Source organism: Anomaloglossus baeobatrachus, chromosome 7, assembly GCF_048569485.1.
Source record: "Anomaloglossus baeobatrachus isolate aAnoBae1 chromosome 7, aAnoBae1.hap1, whole genome shotgun sequence".
Classification (NCBI taxonomy): Eukaryota; Metazoa; Chordata; class Amphibia; order Anura; family Aromobatidae; genus Anomaloglossus; species Anomaloglossus baeobatrachus.
The window spans coordinates 270405604-270424602 of record NC_134359.1 but is presented as its reverse complement, the minus strand read 5'-3'; the positions used below and the strand labels follow the sequence as shown (position 1 = coordinate 270424602).

Sequence of the window (18999 nt, the reverse complement as noted above, 5' to 3'; positions counted from 1 at the left end):
TCCCAGGTTGGGCCCTAGGTCCCACGCGGAGGACTCCTGCCAGGACCACAGTCCTAGACAGGCTAAGCGGGCTCGCTGGGAATCTTCCCCGACTTCCTCACGCTGCTCGGGTTCCCAGCTTGAGGACTCTCTGGAGGACGAGGCGGACGTCGCAGCTCAGGGTTCTGACCCTGACGTCGCCCTTTACCTTGATACACCTGAGGGGGACGCATTAGTGAACGATCTTATCTCGTCCATCAACCAGGTGTTGGATCTCTCTCCCCCGCCTCCTACTATGGAGGAGTCGGCGTCTCAGCAGGAGAAACACCAGTTTCGGTTCCCCAAACGTACACGCAGTGCGTTCTTCGATCACTCTAACTTCAGAGACGCTGTCCAGAAGCCCAGAGCGGTTCCGGACAAGCGCTTTACTAAGCGCCTCACTGACACGCGTTACCCCTTCCCCGCTGAAGTCGTTAAGGGGTGGGCTCAATGTCCCAAGGTGGATCCTCCAGTCTCTAGATTGGCGGCTAGATCTGTGGTATCGGTGGCAGATGGCTCATCGCTTAAGGATGCCACTGACAGGCAGATAGAGCTCCTGGTGAAGTCCATCTATGAGGCCACGGGCGCGTCTTTTGCTCCGGCCTTTGCAGCCGTGTGGGCACTCCAAGCTATCTCGGCTTGTCTGACTGAGATTAATGCTGTCACACGTAATTCTGCTCCGCAAGTTGCGTCTTTGACTTCTCAAGCGTCAGCTTTTTCTTCCTACGCCATGAACGCAGTCCTAGACTCGGCTAGCCGTACAGCTGTGGCATCCGCTAACTCTGTGGCAGTCCACAGGGTCATGTGGCTGCGCGAATGGAAGGCAGACTCGGCCTCCAAGAGGTTCTTAACCGGTTTGCCGTTTGCTGGCGAACGCTTGTTTGGCGAACGATTGGATGAGATTATTAAGGAATCCAAGGGAAAGGACTCATCCTTACCCCAGTCCAGACCTAAGAGACCTCAACAACGGAAAATACAATCGAGGTTTCGGTCCTTTCGTCCCTCCGCCAAGCCCCAATCCTCTTCGTCCAGCAGGCAGGAGAAAGGCCAGAGGAACTCCTTTGCGTGGCGGTCCAAGTCACGCCCCCAAAAGGCCGCAGGAGGCACTGCCTCCAAGACGGCCTCCTCATGACTCTTGGCCTCCCCTAGCCACATCCTCGGTCGGTGGCAGGCTCTCCCGCTTTGGCGACGCCTGGTGGCCACATGTTCAAGACCGATGGGTGAGAGACATTCTGTCTCACGGTTACAGGATAGAGTTCAGCTCCCGTCCTGCGGCTCGTTTCTTCAGAACCTCTCCGCCCCCCGCTCAGGCCGACGCTCTTTTTCAGGCGGTGGACGCTCTGAAGACAGGAGGAGTTGTGACCCCCGTTCCCCTTCAGGAACGTGGTCGCGGCTTTTACTCCAACTTGTTCGTGGTGCCAAAAAAGGACGGATCATTCCGTCCCGTTCTGGACCTCAAACTGCTCAACAGACACGTGAGAACCAGACGGTTTCGGATGGAATCTCTCCGCTCGGTCATCGCCTCGATGTCACAAGGAGACTTCCTAGCATCGATCGACATCAAGGATGCTTATCTCCACGTGCCGATCGCACCCGAACATCAACGCTTCTTGCGTTTCGCCATCAGGGACGAACACCTTCAGTTCGTGGCATTGCCTTTCGGCCTGGCGACAGCCCCACGGGTTTTCACCAAAGTCATGGCATCCGTCGTGGCGGTCCTACACTCTCAGGGCCACTCGGTGATTCCCTACCTAGACGATCTTCTAGTCAGGGCCCCTTCTCGGGTGGCGTGTCAATACAGCCTTACAGTCGCTCTGACGACTCTCCAGCAGTTCGGGTGGATCATCAACTTCCCAAAATCCAAGTTGACACCGACCCAATCACTGACTTACCTCGGGATGGAGTTTCATACACAGTCAGCGGTAGTCATGCTACCGCGAGACAAACAGCTTTCTCTGCAGGCAGGGGTGCAATCACTTCTTCGGAGTCAGTCACACCCCTTAAGGCGCCTCATGCACTTCCTGGGGAAGATGGTGGCAGCGATGGAGGCAGTGCCGTTCGCGCAATTCCATCTACGGCAGCTCCAATGGGACATTCTCCGCAAATGGGACAGGAGGTCGGCTTCCCTCGACAGGAACGTCTCTCTTTCCCTTGCAACCAAGACGTCACTTCAGTGGTGGCTCCTTCCCAATTCTCTATCGCAGGGAAAATCCTTCCTACCCCCAACCTGGGCTGTGGTCACCACGGACGCGAGCCTGTCAGGGTGGGGAGCGGTTTTTCTCCACCACAGGGCTCAGGGAACCTGGACTCCGATAGTCTTCCCTTCAGATCAATGTTCTGGAAATAAGGGCAGTGTATCTAGCCCTATTGGCTTTTCAGCGGTGGCTGGAGGGCAGGCAGATCCGTATCCAGTCGGACAACGCCACTGCCGTCGCATACATCAACGACCAAGGCGGCACTCGCAGTCGTCAAGCCTTCCAGGAAGTCCGGCGGATTCTGCAGTGGGTGGAAGCCACAGCCTCCACTATCTCCGCAGTTCACATCCCGGGCGTAAAAAACTGGGAAGCAGATTTTCTCAGTCGTCAGGGCATGGATGCGGGGGGAATGGTCTCTGCACCCAGAAGTGTTTCGAGAGATCTGTCACCGCTGGGGAACGCCGGACGTCGATCTCATGGCGTCACGGCACAACAACAAAGTCCCGGCATTCATGGCACGGTCTCAGGATCACAGAGCTCTGGCGGCGGACGCGTTAGTTCAGGACTGGTCGCAGTTCCGACTGCCTTATGTGTTTCCTCCTCTGGCGATGCTGCCCAGAGTGTTACGCAAGATCAGGTCCGACTGCCGTCGCGCCATTCTCGTCGCTCCAGACTGGCCGAGGCGGGCGTGGTACCCGGATCTGTGGCATCTCACAGTGGGTCAGCCGTGGGCGCTTCCAGACCGCCCAGACTTGCTGTCACAAGGGCCATTTTTCCATCTGAATTCTGTGGCCCTCAACCTGACTGTGTGGCCATTGAGTCCTGGCTCCTAGCGTCTTCAGGGTTATCTCAGGATGTCATTGCCACCATGAGACAGGCCAGGAAGCCAACGTCCGCCAAGATCTATTACAGGTCTTGGCAAATCTTCTTATCCTGGTGCTCTGATAACGGTTTCTCTCCATGGCCGTTTGCCTTACCCACTTTTCTTTCATTCCTCCAATCCGGAATGGACAAGGGTTTGTCACTCGGCTCTCTCAAGGGCCAAGTATCGGCGCTCTCCGTATTTTTTCAAAAGCGTCTAGCCAGGCTTCCGCAGATCCGCACGTTCCTGCAGGGAGTTTGCCACATAGTCCCACCTTACAAGCGTCCGCTGGAACCCTGGGATCTTAACAGGGTGCTAACGGCTCTTCAGAAACCACCTTTCGAGCCGCTGCGGGATGTCTCTTTATCACGTCTTTCGCAAAAGGTGGCCTTTCTAGTTGCCATTACATCACTCCGGAGAGTGTCTGAGCTTGCAGCGCTATCATGCAAAGCCCCCTTCCTGGTGTTTCACCAGGATAAGGTGGTTCTGCGTCCGGTTCCGGAATTTCTCCCTAAGGTAGTATCTACTTTTCATCTCAATCAGGATATCTCCTTACCTTCATTTTGCCCTAATCCAATTCACCAATGTGAAAAGGATTTGCACTCTTTGGATCTGGTGAGAGCACTCCGGCTCTACGTGTCTCGCACGGCACCCCTGCGTCGTTCAGATGCGCTCTTTGTCCTTGTCGCTGGCCAGCGTAAGGGTTCGCAGGCTTCCAAGTCAACCCTGGCTCGGTGGATCAAGGAACCGATTCTCGAAGCCTACCGTTCTTCTGGGCTTCCGCTTCCTTCAGGGCTGAAAGCCCATTCTACCAGAGCCGTGGGTGCGTCCTGGGCATTGCGGCACCGGGCTACGGCTCAGCAGGTGTGTCAGGCAGTGACGTGGTCTAGTCTGCACACTTTCACGAAACACTATCAAGTGCATACCTATGCTTCGGCAGACGCCAGTCTAGGTAGGCGAGTCCTTCAGGCGGCGGTTGCCCACCTGTAAGAGGAGGGCCGTTTCGGCTCTTGTTATTGAGGTATTCTTTTACCCACCCAGGGACTGCTTTTGGACGTCCCAATTGTCTGGGTCTCCCAATGGAGCGACAAAGAAGAAGGGAATTTTGTTTACTTACCGTAAATTCCTTTTCTTCTAGCTCCTATTGGGAGACCCAGCACCCGCCCCTGTTCCCTTCGGGCTGTTGTTCTTTTGTGTACACATGTTGTTCATGTTGAATTGTTCTTTTGGTTCATGGTTCAGTTCTCCGAACATCCTTCGGATTGAATTTACCTTAGACCAATTTATAAGTTTCCTCCTTCCTGCTTTTGCACCAAAACTGAGGAGCCCGTGATCCACGGGAGGGTGTATAGGCAGAGGGGAGGGGTTACACTTTTTAAAGTGTAATACTTTGTGTGGCCTCCGGAGGCAGAAGCTATACACCCAATTGTCTGGGTCTCCCAATAGGAGCTAGAAGAAAAGGAATTTACGGTAAGTAAACAAAATTCCCTTCTTTTTTTACAAAGGTGGCTTCCCACTTTTGGGTTGAAAAGTACATTTAATGCCACCACTCCTTGCTGCTGAGGGCACCCGCACCATACCACTAAAAGCATTAGTTACTTTGTATATCCCGGTTTCTGCACTACTTTGTTAAATCCCTATATAGCAGAACTCCATCTTTGACGACCACTTACCACTTAGTGGATTTTACTTCTCTCTTGAGGACTTGCAGCCACCTCAGATCTCGGTTATCCGTGCTTTTGGTCTGATAATCTGTATTGTATTTTATTATCAGAGTTGGGGATACGAGGACCACGGTGAAACATTGACAGAAGACTTGCCGACATTCAGCCTCACTCCTCTCGAATACATCAGTAATGTAAGTGTGTGACCAAGTATCCTGTTCTGTCAGGTTCTTACAGATTTTTTTTCCCCCAGAAAGCTGGGTGATCACCAATAGTGATACATAAAATTCTTGCATCCACAAGAGTTTCCACCCAGCTTTTCCTACCTTTCAACAGTTACGTAGCATTATTTCTAATCATGATCTGTAACGTCACCTTTGCGTTTTTAGATCGGTCAGTACCTCATGTCTCTTCCTCTGCATCTCGAGCCCTTTGTAACCCCAGAAGATTCAGCTCTAGAACTTGCATTGCACGCTGGGAAATTGCCCTATCCTCCCGAACAAGGTGGGTCTACAGTCTGCCGTTGTAACGCCTGCCTGGATCAACAGACTCAGATGGGATGTAATGGACAAGCTAGAGGGAAGCCACTCACCAAGCGGGACCCCCAGAACCCTGAAACCCTTTAACCCCTATACAGGGATTTGGAATTACACAGGGCCCTGGAGATCACTACCTGTTGAGGGCAGCAGTCCGATGAGACTAGTCGTCAGGCAGGGTCAAACCAGGAATAGCAGAACAGGGACAGAATCGACAGGCAAGGACGTAATCAGAAAACGTAGCAGAGGTCAAATCCGGATCGAGTAGTGAGGTACAAAAACAGCAGGCAGAAGGGTAGTCAGAAAACACGCAGAAGTCAGCACACAGGAATCACAAAACAGAATAGGGCGGATCAGGAGCCAGAAAATCAGAACTATCTCTGGCAGAGGTCAGCAGACAGGAGTGGAACTAAGAAGGGTGTGGTGTCTTCCCATTGGCTGTAGCTGAACGCTGGCCACTTCAGCTGGAAGACACATGCCACCCACAGTCAGCCAGTGGTACTGCAGATCTTAAGATAACCCAGCCCAGTGGATGATCGGAGCCTGCGCCCACCGGGTGCCGCTGGCATCGACTCCTCTCCCATCACCAGCACCATCCACGGCAGGAACACGGCGGCGCCTGGCTATCGGAGCAGAAGTCGGTGGAGCGGACTCTGGTGGTGACGTAACAGCCATCTGGAATCATTGATTACTTGGTTGATTTATAGGTCAACTCCACCTTCGCCTATTCACCCTCTAATGCCATTTTACTGCCAAGTTTGTAAACGCTTCCGTATGTTATACACCCAGAAAACATGCAAAGCACTGACAAATATTAACACTTCTCAGACCTACAACAATGGTCATCAACCTAGGTTCTTCATGGTTTCCCATAGCCAATTTCATGCACTTTGTGTTCATTGCAGGAGAAGAGACCCCAGAACTGGACAACATGGCTGATTACTGGCTAGGATCACTAGCCAGAGCCACCATGCAGACGTATTGCGATGTCATCCTACAGATCCCAGTCCTCACACCACACTCCAGCAAGCAGCTTGCAACTGATATAGGTGAGAGATTGCTAGTCTTTATGTATTATACTGGACAGGTATTGTATATGATGACGCTACGATGTTGTCTTGGATGGTATTAATTTTGATTGACCACCAGTGATCACATGTGATCGGTTCTGAGCCAACAGCATTGTCTATCTACTCAAATATGCCTTACATTCTCCAATCCAAAAATGACTACCCATAGAGCATTTGACTCTGTAGAATAGCTTCATCAAATAGAGTTGATCAAAGAGATTCGCTGAACCCTGGTGCAGCGGCCATGTAGATATTCCTTGGGTGCCGTACCAAAGCCCTGCAGATCTTCTACTTACCGGCATCCCCTGCCTTTTTTTGATTAGTTGGCTTCCATTATTATTTATTATTATTATTTATTATTCTAGTGCCATTTATTCCATGGCGCTTTACATGTGAAAGGGGTATACAAAATAGGGACAAGTACAATAATCATAAACATTACAAGACACAGACAGGTACAGGAGGAGAGAGGTCCTGCCCACGAGGGATCACAGTCTACAAGGGATGGGTGAGGATACAGTAGGTTAGGGTAGAGTTGGTCGTGCGGCGTTATATCAGACTGATGGATACTGCAGGTTGTAGGCTTGTCGGAAGAGGTGGGTCTTCAGGTTCCTTTTGAAGCTTGTCAAGGTAGGCGATGGTCTCATATGTTGTGGCAGAGCATTCCAGAGAATGGGGGACGCACGGGAGAAATCTTGGATGCGATGGTGGGAAGAGGAGATGAGAGAGGAGTAGAGAAGGAGATCTTGTGAGGATCTGAGGTTGTGTGCAGGTAAGTACCGAGAGACTAGCTCACAGATGTAGGGATAAGACAGATTGTGGATGGCTTTGTAGGTCATGGTTAGGGTTTTGAACTGTAGTCGTTGGGCAATGGGAAGCCAGTGAAGGGATTGGCAGAGAGGAGAGGTCGGGGAGTAGCGGGGGGAGAGGAGGATTAGTCGGGCAGCATAGTTTAGAATAGAGTGTAGGAGTGCGAGGCTGTTAGAAGGGAGGCCACAGAGCAGGAGGTTGCAATAATCCAGGCGGGAGATAATAAGGGCATGAACTAGTGTTTTCTTTTTCGCTCCTAATTGGGAGACCCAGACAATTGGGTGTATAGCTACTGCCTCCGGAGGCCGCACAAAGTACTACACTTAAAAGTGTAAGGCCCCTCCCCTTCTATCTATACACCCCCCCGTGGGAGCACGGGTCCCTCAGTTTTTGCTTTGTGCGAAGGAGGTCAGACACGCACGCATAGCTCCACTATTTAGTCAGCAGCAGCTGCTGACTATGTCGGATGGAAGAAAAGAGGGCCCATACAGGGCCCCCAGCATGCTCCCTTCTCACCCCACTTTCTGTCGGTGGTGCTTGTTAAGGTTGAGGTACCCATTGCGGGTACGGAGGCTGGAGCCCACATGCTGATTCCTTCCCCATCCCCATTAGGGCTTTGGGCGAAGTGGGATTTTACCGGTCTCCAGGCACTGAGACCGTGCTCCATCCGCAGCCCCTGGAGAAGCCGCTGGATATGGAGCTGAGTATCGTCAGGGACATGGCCCTGCTCCGTCAAGGTACTCTGTGTCCCCGTGCATACGCGCGCACACCGCAGCATTGCTGGGTGTGTTAGTGCGCCGGGGACAACAGCGCTGCTGCGCTTGTGCCATTTCCTCACTTCAGCTTAGCTGAGTGGGTAGACTCAGGGAGAACGGTCGCGCCGGCCGCTGGGACTGCGACGCGGCTGGGACTTGTGGTGCGCCGGGGACTTCCGCGCTGACCGTGCATATATCACGGCCGCCCTTATTACTACAGTCCCCAGCTTTTGCGGCCTAGTTCGTTCGTTCCCGCCTCCGCACCTGCCAGTCAGGAGGAGGGCGGGACGCTGTACAGAGCATCAGCGCTGAGGGCTGGAGTCTTTTTGACATACTCCAGCCCTCACACCAGGCACAGTAGGACGCAGTTTCCCGCACTTTGTTTGTGGCACGCCCACGGTCCGCCCCTCTTCACAGAACGCCGGCAGCCATTCCTGCCTGCACGCTGAGCTGCAGAGGGGAGACGGGGAGACCCAGACACGGGATTCTACGGCCTCATACCCGCTGTTCAGCGGGCGGTAAGCAGCCCTCAAGGGCTCACCCCCACTTGTGCCGTTTGTATACTGAGTATTTTGTGTTTGCAAATACTTTGTACTGTACGGTCGCTGGTGATTCTCGGCTATATACCCTCCTAGATTACAAGGAGGCAACAGCATGTCGTCCGCAAAACGCAAGGGTGCCAAGGCACAGACATTATATGCTGCCTGTACCGCATGTGGGGCTGCTCTACCGGCAGGTTCCACTGACCCCCATTGTGTGCAGTGCTCGGCCCCTGTGCAACTTGCACAGCCGGGGCCTCTGCTGGACGTGACCCAGAGTGTACCACCTGTGAATGCTGTCCAGGTGACAGGAACGGAGTTTGCAGCTTTTGCTGACAGATTGTCTATGACCATGTCAAAGATTCTTGAAACATTGCAGTCTAGACCAGTAACTCAGACCATGGACACTGTGGCATCATTGCTCCCTGGTCCCCCTCAGCTGGAACACTTCCAAGCTCCGGGGGTGTCACATGCACCCCAGGGTGAAGATTCTGACTCAGACAACAGTCCCAGACAACCTAAGCGGGCTCGTTATGAGGGGCCCTCAACTTCGTCTCACTGGTCAGGATCCCAGCGGGACGAATCTATGGGTGATGAGGCGGATGTAACTGATCAAGATTCTGATCCTGGGACCGCTCTCAATCTGGATACACCGGATGGTGACGCCATAGTGAATGATCTTATAGCGTCCATCAATAGGATGTTAGATATTTCCCCGCCAGCTCCTCCTGCGGAGGAGGCAGCTTCACAGCAGGAGAAATTCCATTTCAGATATCCCAAGCGTAAATTAAGCACTTTTCTGGACCACTCTGACTTTAGAGATGCAATCCAGAAACACCACGCTTATCCTGAGAAGCGGTTTTCTAAACGGCTTAAAGATACACGCTATCCTTTTCCCCCTGACGTGGTCAAGGGTTGGACCCAGTGTCCCAAGGTGGACCCTCCAATCTCCAGGCTTGCAGCTAGATCTTTAGTTGCAGTAGAAGATGGAGCGGCACTTAAAGATGCCACTGACAGGCAGATGGAGCTCTGGCTGAAATCCATCTATGAAGCTATTGGAGCGTCGTTGGCGCCAGCTTTTGCAGCCGTATGGGCACTCCAAGCCATTTCAGCTGGGCTTATACAAGTCGACTCGGTCACACGTACATCTGCCCCGCAGGTGGCACCATTGACCTCTCAAATGTCTGCATTTGCGTCTTACGCGATTAATGCTGTCCTGGACTCTACGAGCCGTACGGCGGTGGCGTCAGCCAACTCCGTGGTTTTGCGCAGAGCCCTGTGGTTGAGAGAATGGAAGGCAGATTCTGCTTCCAAGAAGTGCTTAACCAGTTTGCCTTTTTCTCGTGACCGATTGTTTGGGGAGCGTTTGGATGAAATCATTAAACACTCCAAGGGTAAGGACTCATCCTTACCTCAACACAGACAAAACAAGCCCCAACAAAGGAGGGGTCAGTCTGGTTTTCGGTCCTTTCGAGGCTCAGGCAGGTCCCAATTCTCCTCGTCCAAAAGGACTCAAAAGGATCAGAGAGGCTCAGATTCTTGGCGGACTCAGTCACGCCCAAAAAAGACAGCAGGAAGAACCGTTACCAAGACTGCTTCCTCATGACTTTCAGCCTCCGCTCTCCGCATCCTCGGTCGGTGGCAGGCTCTCCCGCTTTGGCGACATTTGGCTGTCACAGGTCAAAGACCGTTGGGTGAGGGACATTCTGTCTCACGTGTACAGGATAGAGTTCAGCTCTCGTCCTCCAACTCGTTTCTTCAGAACTTCCCCACCGCCCGACCGAGCCGATGCTCTGCTGCAGGCGGTGGCCGCTCTAAAGGCGGAAGGAGTGGTGACTTCCGTTCCTCTTCAGGAACAAGGTCACGGTTTTTACTCCAATCTGTTTGTGGTGCCAAAGAAGGACGGGTCCTTTCGGCCCGTCCTGGATCTAAAGTTGCTCAACAAACACGTAAAAACCAGGAGGTTCCGGATGGAATCTCTACGCTCCGTCATAGCCTCAATGTCTCAAGGAGATTTCTTAGCATCAATAGACATCAAAGATGCTTATCTTCACGTGCCGATTGCGCCAGAGCATCAGCGTTTTCTACGCTTCGTTATAGAAAGCGAACACCTGCAGTTCGTAGCGTTACCTTTCGGGCTGGCAACAGCCCCTCGGGTCTTCACCAAGGTCATGTCAGCAGTAGTAGCTGTCCTGCACTCGCAGGGTCACTCCGTGATCCCGTATTTGGACGATCTACTTATAAAGGCACCCTCTCAAGAGGCATGCCAACACAGTCTGGACGTGGCACTGAAGACTCTCCAGAGTTTCGGGTGGATTATCAACTTTTCAAAGTCAAATCTAACCCCGACCCAATCACTAACATATCTTGGCATGGAGTTTCATACTCTCTCAGCGATAGTGAAGCTTCCACTGGACAAACAGTGCTCTCTGCAGACAGGGGTGCAATCTCTCCTGCAGAACCAGTCCCACTCCTTGAGGCGCCTCATGCATTTCCTAGGGAAGATGGTGGCAGCAATGGAAGCAGTCCCTTTCGCGCAGTTTCATCTGCGCCCTCTACAATGGGACATTCTCCGCCAATGGGACGGGAAGTCGACGTCCCTCGACAGGGATGTCTCCCTCTCTCAGGCAGCCAAGGACTCTCTCCGATGGTGGCTTCTTCCCACCTCATTGTCAAAAGGAAAGTCGTTCCTACCCCCATCCTGGGCGGTGGTCACGACAGATGCGAGCCTATCAGGGTGGGGAGCAGTGTTTCTTCACCACAGGGCTCAGGGTACGTGGACTCAGAGAGAGTCCACCCTTCAGATCAATGTTCTGGAAATCAGAGCAGTCTATCTTGCTCTGCGAGCCTTCCAACAGTGGCTGGAGGGCAAGCAGATCCGGATTCAGTCGGACAATTCCATCAGGAGATCTGTCGCCGCTGGGGGATGCCGGACGTCGACCTGATGGCGTCACGGCACAACAACAAGGTCCCGGTTTTCATGGCACGGTCTCACGATCACCGAGCTCTGGCGGCAGACGCCTTAGTTCAGGATTGGTCGCAGTTCCGACTACCTTATTTGTTCCCACCTCTGGCATTATTGCCCAGAGTGCTCCGCAAAATCAGGTCCGACTGCCGTTGCGCCATTCTCGTCGCTCCAGACTGGCCAAGGAGGTCGTGGTACCCGGATCTGTGGCATCTCACGGTAGGACAACCGTGGGCGCTACCAGGCCGTCCAGACTTGCTGTCTCAAGGGCCGTTTTTCCATCTGAATTCTGCGGCCCTGAACCTGACTGTGTGGCCATTGAGTCCTGGATCCTAGGGACCTCAGGTTTATCTCATGATGTTGTTGCCACCATGAGACAGGCTAGGAAACCATCCTCCGCCAAGATCTACCACAGAACGTGGAAGATATTCTTATCTTGGTGCTCTGCTCAGGGAGTTTCTCCCTGGCCATTTGCATTGCCTATTTTTCTTTCCTTCCTGCAGTCTGGGTTGGAAAAAGGTTTGTCGCTTAGCTCCCTTAAAGGACAAGTCTCTGCGCTATCCGTATTCTTTCAGAAGCGCCTGGCGCGACTTCCTAAGGTACGCACGTTCCTGCAAGGGGTTTGTCATATCATTCCCCCTTACAAGCGGCCATTGGAACCCTGGGATCTGAACAAGGTTCTAATTGCTCTCCAGAAGCCACCTTTCGAGCCTATGAAGGAGATTTCCTTTTCTCGGCTTTCACAGAAAGTGGCTTTTCTGGTGGCGGTCACGTCTCTTCGGAGAGTGTCAGAGCTGGCGGCGTTATCTTGCAAATCTCCCTTCCTGGTGTTTCACCAAGACAAGGTAGTACTGCGTCCAATTCCAGAGTTTCTTCCCAAGGTGGTATCTTCCTTTCATCTCAATCAGGATATCACTTTACCATCTTTGTGTCCGCATCCAGTTCACCAATTTGAAAAGGGTTTGCATCTGTTGGACCTGGGGAGAGCACTCAGGATCTACATTTCCCGCACGGCGCCTCTGCGCCGTTCGGATGCACTCTTTATCCTGGTCGCTGGTCAGCATAAAGGGTCGCAAGCTTCCAAATCCACCCTTGCGCGGTGGATCAAGGAACCAATTCTTCACGCCTACCGTTCTGCTGGGCTTCCGACTCCTTCTGGACTGAAGGCCCATTCTACCAGAGCCGTGGGTGCGTCCTGGGCATTACGGCATCAGGCTACGGCTCAGCAGGTGTGCCAGGCGGCTACCTGGTCGAGTCTGCACACTTTTACCAAGCATTATCAGGTGCATACCTACGCTTCGGCAGATGCCAGCCTAGGTAGACAAGTCCTGCAGGCGGCGGTGGCCCACCTGTAAGAAAGGGCTGCCTGACAGCCCGATCACGAGGTATTCTTTTACCCACCCAGGGACTGCTTTTGGACGTCCCAATTGTCTGGGTCTCCCAATTAGGAGCGAAAAAGAAGAAGGGAATTTTGTTTACTTACCGTAAATTCCTTTTCTTCTAGCTCCCATTGGGAGACCCAGCACCCGCCCTGTTTTTTTCTTAGGGTATTTGTTTTTCGGGTGCACATGTTGTTCATGTTGATAAGTTACGTTCTCCGATATTGTTTATCGGATTGAATTTGTTTTTGAAACAGTTATTGGCTTTCCTCCTTCTTGCTTTTGCACTAAAACTGAGGGACCCGTGCTCCCACGGGGGGGTGTATAGCCAGAAGGGGAGGGGCCTTACACTTTTAAGTGTAGTACTTTGTGCGGCCTCCGGAGGCAGTAGCTATACACCCAATTGTCTGGGTCTCCCAATTGGAGCTAGAAGAAAAGGAATTTACGGTAAGTAAACAAAATTCCCTTCTTTCCAGCTTCTTGGGAAAGAAATGTACGAATCCGGGAAATGTTTTGAGTTGTAGTCTGCATGAGGTGAAGAGGGCTTGGATGTGTGGCTTGAAGGATAGAGCAGAGTCTAGAGTTACTCCCAGGCAGCGAGCACGTGGCACTGGGGAAAGTGAGCAGCCATTGACATTGATGGATGTGTCAGGTGGGGGCATTGAGTGAGGAGGAGGAAAGACAATGAATTCTGTTTTGTCCATGTTCAATTTTAGGAATCGAGCAGAGAATAAGGATGAAATAGCAGACAGACATTGTGGGATTCTGGTTAGTAGAGAGGTGATGTCAGGTCCAGAGACAGGTCCATGACATCATTATTTCAATTCAATGCACGCATGATGTTGTGCCAAGTACACGAATCAGAAAGGGCATTGGGGATGCCAACAGATTATGAGAAGGTTCCCAGGGCTTTGGTCCAGCTGCCAGGGACTACCGGAATGGTCGTTGGACCAGGGTCGAGTGAAACTTTTTGATCATCTCTGTAATATACCCTTGTTTTATGCTCTCTTCCTAGATTACTTGATCAATGTCATGGATGCACTTGGTCTTCAGCCCACCCGCACTTTACACACCATTGTTTCTCTGATCAAGACCAAACCTGAAGACTTCAGACAAGCGGCAAAGCCCTTACCCAGGAAAATCTCCTCCTCCATTGCTGCAATGAGAAACATTGAGTACTAATCTGCCTGTAACATTGCCACTCTTCAGATCACAATCCACTCAGGGCATTTCAGCAGGATCTATCAAGGTCTCTGTATTCAGGACAGGTACTCATAGAGTTAATGGACTGTGGTGGCCTAACGTGTCCTTGTAATATGCGATATCTTGTAAACTTTACTGCCAAATATAAAGAAAAATGAGTATATTTATTAGAATCCGTCTGGAGTTGTATTCTTTTTATAGAAAAGTTTAATATGTTTTGAAAGTGTTTTTACTAAAGGCACCTGAGTAACTTATGTAACAGCTCCGCTCCCCCCCGAACGTCCGCTGGGCTGTAAAATAAAGTTGGCTGCACCATTTGTATTTCTTGTTAGGATGTTCTGGTGATACAATGGCTTACATATAAGATATTAAAGTTATTTTCATAATTTTTTTTAAGGTTAAAGGGAACCTGTCAGGTGTAAGATGCACCCAGTACCACGAGCAGTTCTGGGTGTATATTGCTAATCATTGCTTAACTGTCCCTGTATCTAGTAGCATAGATAAAAGGATCTTTAGAAAAAGTATTTCTAAAGATCCTTTATGATATGCTAATCAGGCCAGCAACTAGTCCCAAGGGCGCTACTTCCTCAAACTATGCAAATGAGAAAGCCGCGGAGACACCATCACATGTTTCTCAACGCTGGCAGGAAACTAGCCAGGTCTTTCACCGGGAAGGAACAACCACGGGAAGGGCAGTCTCCAGTCAAGGAGACCACCTATACCAAACATGGTATCCATCCACAGACAGCCGTTTCGGGGTATTTGCCCCTCATCAGTGTGGAGTAGGAATCTGGCTAGTGGGGGCAATGCCTAGTAAAAGACTACTTAAGCAAGCATTGTTGACCTTAGGGAGATCAACATATCCACTGCGGAGACACCATCACGTGTTTCTCAACGCAGTGATTCTAGAGCAAAGCCCCCTGGGAAGTATGTTCTTTACTAGGCATTGCCCCCACTAGCCAGATTCCTACTCCACACTGATGAGGGGCAAATACCCCGAAACGGCTGTCTGTGGATGGATACCATGTTTGGTATAGGTGGTCTCCTTGACTGGAGACTGCCCTTCCCGTGGTTGTTCCTTCCCGGTGAAAGACCTGGCTAGTTTCCTGCCAGCGTTGAGAAACATGTGATGGTGTCTCCGCGGCTTTCTCATTTGCATACTTCCCAGGGGGCTTTGCTCTAGAATCACTGCGTTGAGAAACACGTGATGGTGTCTCCGCAGTGGATATGTTGATCTCCCTAAGGTCAACAATGCTTACTTCCTCAAACTAGTCCACCCTCTTAGCATGTTAGTACACCCACAGGGGTGTGCTAGCATGCTATTCAATGCCCAGTGACCAGCGTCATCAGCGGTGACACGTGTACCTGTGCCCGTTGACACCACTTCAGAATGCCAGGTTTAGGGTCAGTGAGCATGATCAGAACGCCCCGCACTTCCGGTCATACGCTCTATGAAGCCGGGTGTACTCGTCCCGGCTTCAGAAGAGGTCTAGTATGCATGACCGGAAGTGTGGGGATTGGAGTCATGTGATCGTGAGTCAGTGGAACTTGACCTGACAGCCTGCAAATGCACAAGCCGCTGTTGAAGGGAGAGGGGAGCGAGAGAGAGGAGAGAGAGAAAGGGAGAGAGAAGACAGAGAAAGAGATGAGAGAGAGAGAGGGGAAGAGAGAGGGGGGTGAGAGAGAGGAGAGAGGGAGGGGAGAGAGAGGGGGGGAGAGAGAGGAGAGAGAGAGAGAGGGGGTGAGGGGGGAAAGGTGAGGGGGGCAGAGGGGGAGAGGGGAGGAGGAGAGAGGGGAGGGGCGAGAGTGGGAGGGAGGAGGGGAGAGAGAGAGGGGGGGAAGAGAGACAGAGAGAGAAAGGAGACAGAGAAAGAGGATAGAGAGGGAAGGGAGAGGAGAGAGGGGGGAGGGAGAGAGAGGAGAGAGGGGGGAGAGAGACTCTGATCACGCCAGGCTGGTTTCTGGGCATGCTCAGTAGAGCAAACAGGATCCTTTCTATCAGCATACCACCGTTCACATGCCGTTGCGTGCGGTACAGTCTGGATCCAGTGACATGCAGTATTTGCACGCAGGTCAAAAACGCTACAAGTAGCGTTTTTGAAACAAGGTAAAAAAACGCAAAACAATGGATCAGTATATGACACATGCAAACGCATGTTACCGCGATTCCATTGAAAATGCATTGAAATGACAACGCATTTGTCAAGGATCTGGTCAGATGCGTTTTGCGTTTTCTGATGTCCATCAAAAAAATGCTGATGTCAAAGCAGCCTAAGAGGGCGGAACTAACGCCCTTGCGACTAGTCGCTGGCCTCATTAGCATATAATAAAGGATCTTTAGAAATACTTTTTCTAAAGATCCCTTTATCTATGCTAGTGTATACAGGGACGGTTAGGCAGGGATTAGCAATATGCACCCAGCACTGCTCATGGTTCTGGGTGCATATTGTACCTGACAGGTTCAATTTAATCACATTAAGGCCGGCATCGTACAATGTAGCTGACACATGCTGCCATCAGCCACACACACCCCTGCACTCACCACTGAGTCCATTAGTTTTCGGTAACACATAAGTGTTACCTGCCAATTTGTGCACTGATTTGCCCCTGCAGGTAATCTTGGATGCCAGAGCGCTGCCTGTGGACACCGCCTAATGGCCCATTCACACTGGCCATTTACAGGCATGTAAGAGGAATCCGTCAACTATATTCCAGTTGTTTGGCACGCGCCTGTTTACATTAGTTGACAAGCAGTGATGGGAACATAACGATCGCTGATATGACCTGACATTTCCAATTTATAGGAAATATTATTAGAACCACATCTGTATACACGGGGCGATGGGCTGCCGGGAGTGATGACCAAATCACTCGATGAAATACTGTTTTGCTTGTTGGGAGCAGGTAACTGTGAACTAGCGTTTCTACTACTAAAGATCGTTCTTCCCTTATTGGCTTATCTTAACGAGGTACAAGACTTGATCTCTATGATAAAAAAAAAAGAAGACGATTAACCGTACTTGATCCCTGATGCCCTAACACTGCCCTATGTCTTTGTTCTACCCCAGGGGTTGATTGATCCTCGGGGATCCCTGGTTCCCCCTGATCCACAGTTCTTCAGATCAGAAATAGTTTAAAAATGTATTGACACTTTAAGTAGCAGGCCTCAAGGAGTCGGAGGGGGTAACATATGTAGCTGAAAACAAAAGGGGTTACTCACTTTGGATATGCTCTATCTAATCAAGGCTTATAAATTTCATCTATGGAGACCCTCTGAAGAAGCGAGAGATGAGAGCCCCTGCAAGAGTAGTTTATGCTCTGACGGATTTAGTGCAAGAATTCCATCACTGCAGGAAAAATGTAGACCTTTGATATTGTTAAAGGGTCTCTTTTTTTTTTTTTTTTAGATTCTCTTTAAAGGGGTTGTCCATTACTTTTACATTGATGGCCTATCCTTAGGGGTACCTTACACGTTGCGACATCGCTAGCATCGGCTAGCGATGCCGAGCGCGATAGCACCCGCCCCCATCACACATACAATATGTGGTGATTGCTGCCGTAGCGAAGATTATCGCTACGGCAGCTTCACACGCACATACCTGCTCAGCGACGTCGCTGTGACTGCTGAACTATCCCTCCTTCAAGGGGGAGGTGCGTTCGGCGTCACCGCGACGTCAGTAATCGGCCGGCCAATAGAAGCAGAGGGGCGGAGATGAGCGGGACATAACATCCCGCCCACCTTCTCCCTTCCGCTTTGCCGTTGGGACACAGGTAAGGTGATGTTTGTCGCTCCTGTGGGTTTACACACAGAGATGTGTGGAGCTGCAGGAACGACAAACAACATCGTACCTGCGGTCGACCCAACATTATGAAAATGAACAACACTACACAGATCACCGATTTTCGATGCTTTTGCGATTGTTTATCGGCGCATCTAGGATTTACACGTTGCGATGTCGTTACCGGCGCCGGATGTGCGTCACTAACGACGTGACCCCGACAATATATCGGAAGCGACATGTATAGCCCCCCTTAGGATAGGTTATCAATGTCTGACCGGCCGGGGTTCAACACACCACACCGCCGCCGATCAGCTGTTCTGACCCCCGGCAGCAGGCAGCCAGAAATGCTCAGTTCCGGAGGTGCCCCATCTTCTGATAACGGCTGCGGCCGGGTACTGCACATCCACCTCCTATTGATTAGAATGGGATGCAGCTGTGCAGTACCCAGCTGCGGCCACTATCAGAAAACTGAGAAGCTTTGGAACTGAACATTTCCGGCTACCTGCTGCCACTGCCGGGACTGAGAACAGATGATCGGTGGAGGTGCAGGGTGTCGGACCCCGGCCGAGTAGACATTGATGACCTATCTTATGGAAAGGCCATCAATGTAAAAGTAGTGGAAAACCCTTTTAAAGAGAAGCTAAGAAACAGAGACCCTTTAAGACATGTACTGACTGACAGTCTGCTCTCTTGACTTTTATGTCTCACACAGTAGTCACAGGAAATTCTACGTGCTGTACAATAGACTACCTCTTCATGTTTCACAGAATGAAGGATGGGACATTGTATAAAAAACGAAGTTGGGATTAAACGTTTTCATTTAAATGTTGCAGAATTGGAGGATTTATAAAGGTTGCAGTGAGGTAATGGAGGCTTCTATTTTATTTGCGGGAGCCGGCTCCTCCAGTGCTTTTCACTACAAGTGGGCAACATTTATCGAGGGTTAAACTTTAACCATCTGTTTGTAAGTGAAGTGTTAGCTCCGGATTTCGCTAAGCAAACACAGAGGCATGAGATTTACTTCTAAAGACACTTTTACACATTCTTTTTCCCTTTACAAGCTTGTTAGGATTCACCATTAAATCAGACGATTCGACTAATGAATAAACTGTCAGAAACCTGCATACGAAGAACGAGAGGCGGACATGTGGTCTCCGTGCCAGAGGAGGAGAGGAGATTCTCATGTCAACGGAGGTTAGGCCTACAAAGGACATTCATCAC

General features: G+C 51.1%; 1 protein-coding gene across 2 annotated transcripts in view; it reads left to right on the top strand.

Annotated features, from left to right (window-relative positions):
* Window positions 1–14169, top strand: part of COG7 (component of oligomeric golgi complex 7) — a 173321-nt gene extending 159152 nt beyond the window's left edge. For both annotated transcript variants that reach the window (XM_075319222.1, XM_075319223.1), the window contains 4 exons: window positions 4850–4933; window positions 5129–5243; window positions 6181–6324; window positions 13809–14169. In XM_075319222.1, coding sequence (XP_075175337.1) covers window positions 4850–4933; window positions 5129–5243; window positions 6181–6324; window positions 13809–13975 — 510 coding nt within the window. In that variant the 3' untranslated portion in view covers window positions 13976–14169. The remainder of the gene's footprint in view (window positions 1–4849; window positions 4934–5128; window positions 5244–6180; window positions 6325–13808) is intronic.
* The last annotated feature ends 4830 nt before the right edge of the window (window positions 14170–18999 follow it).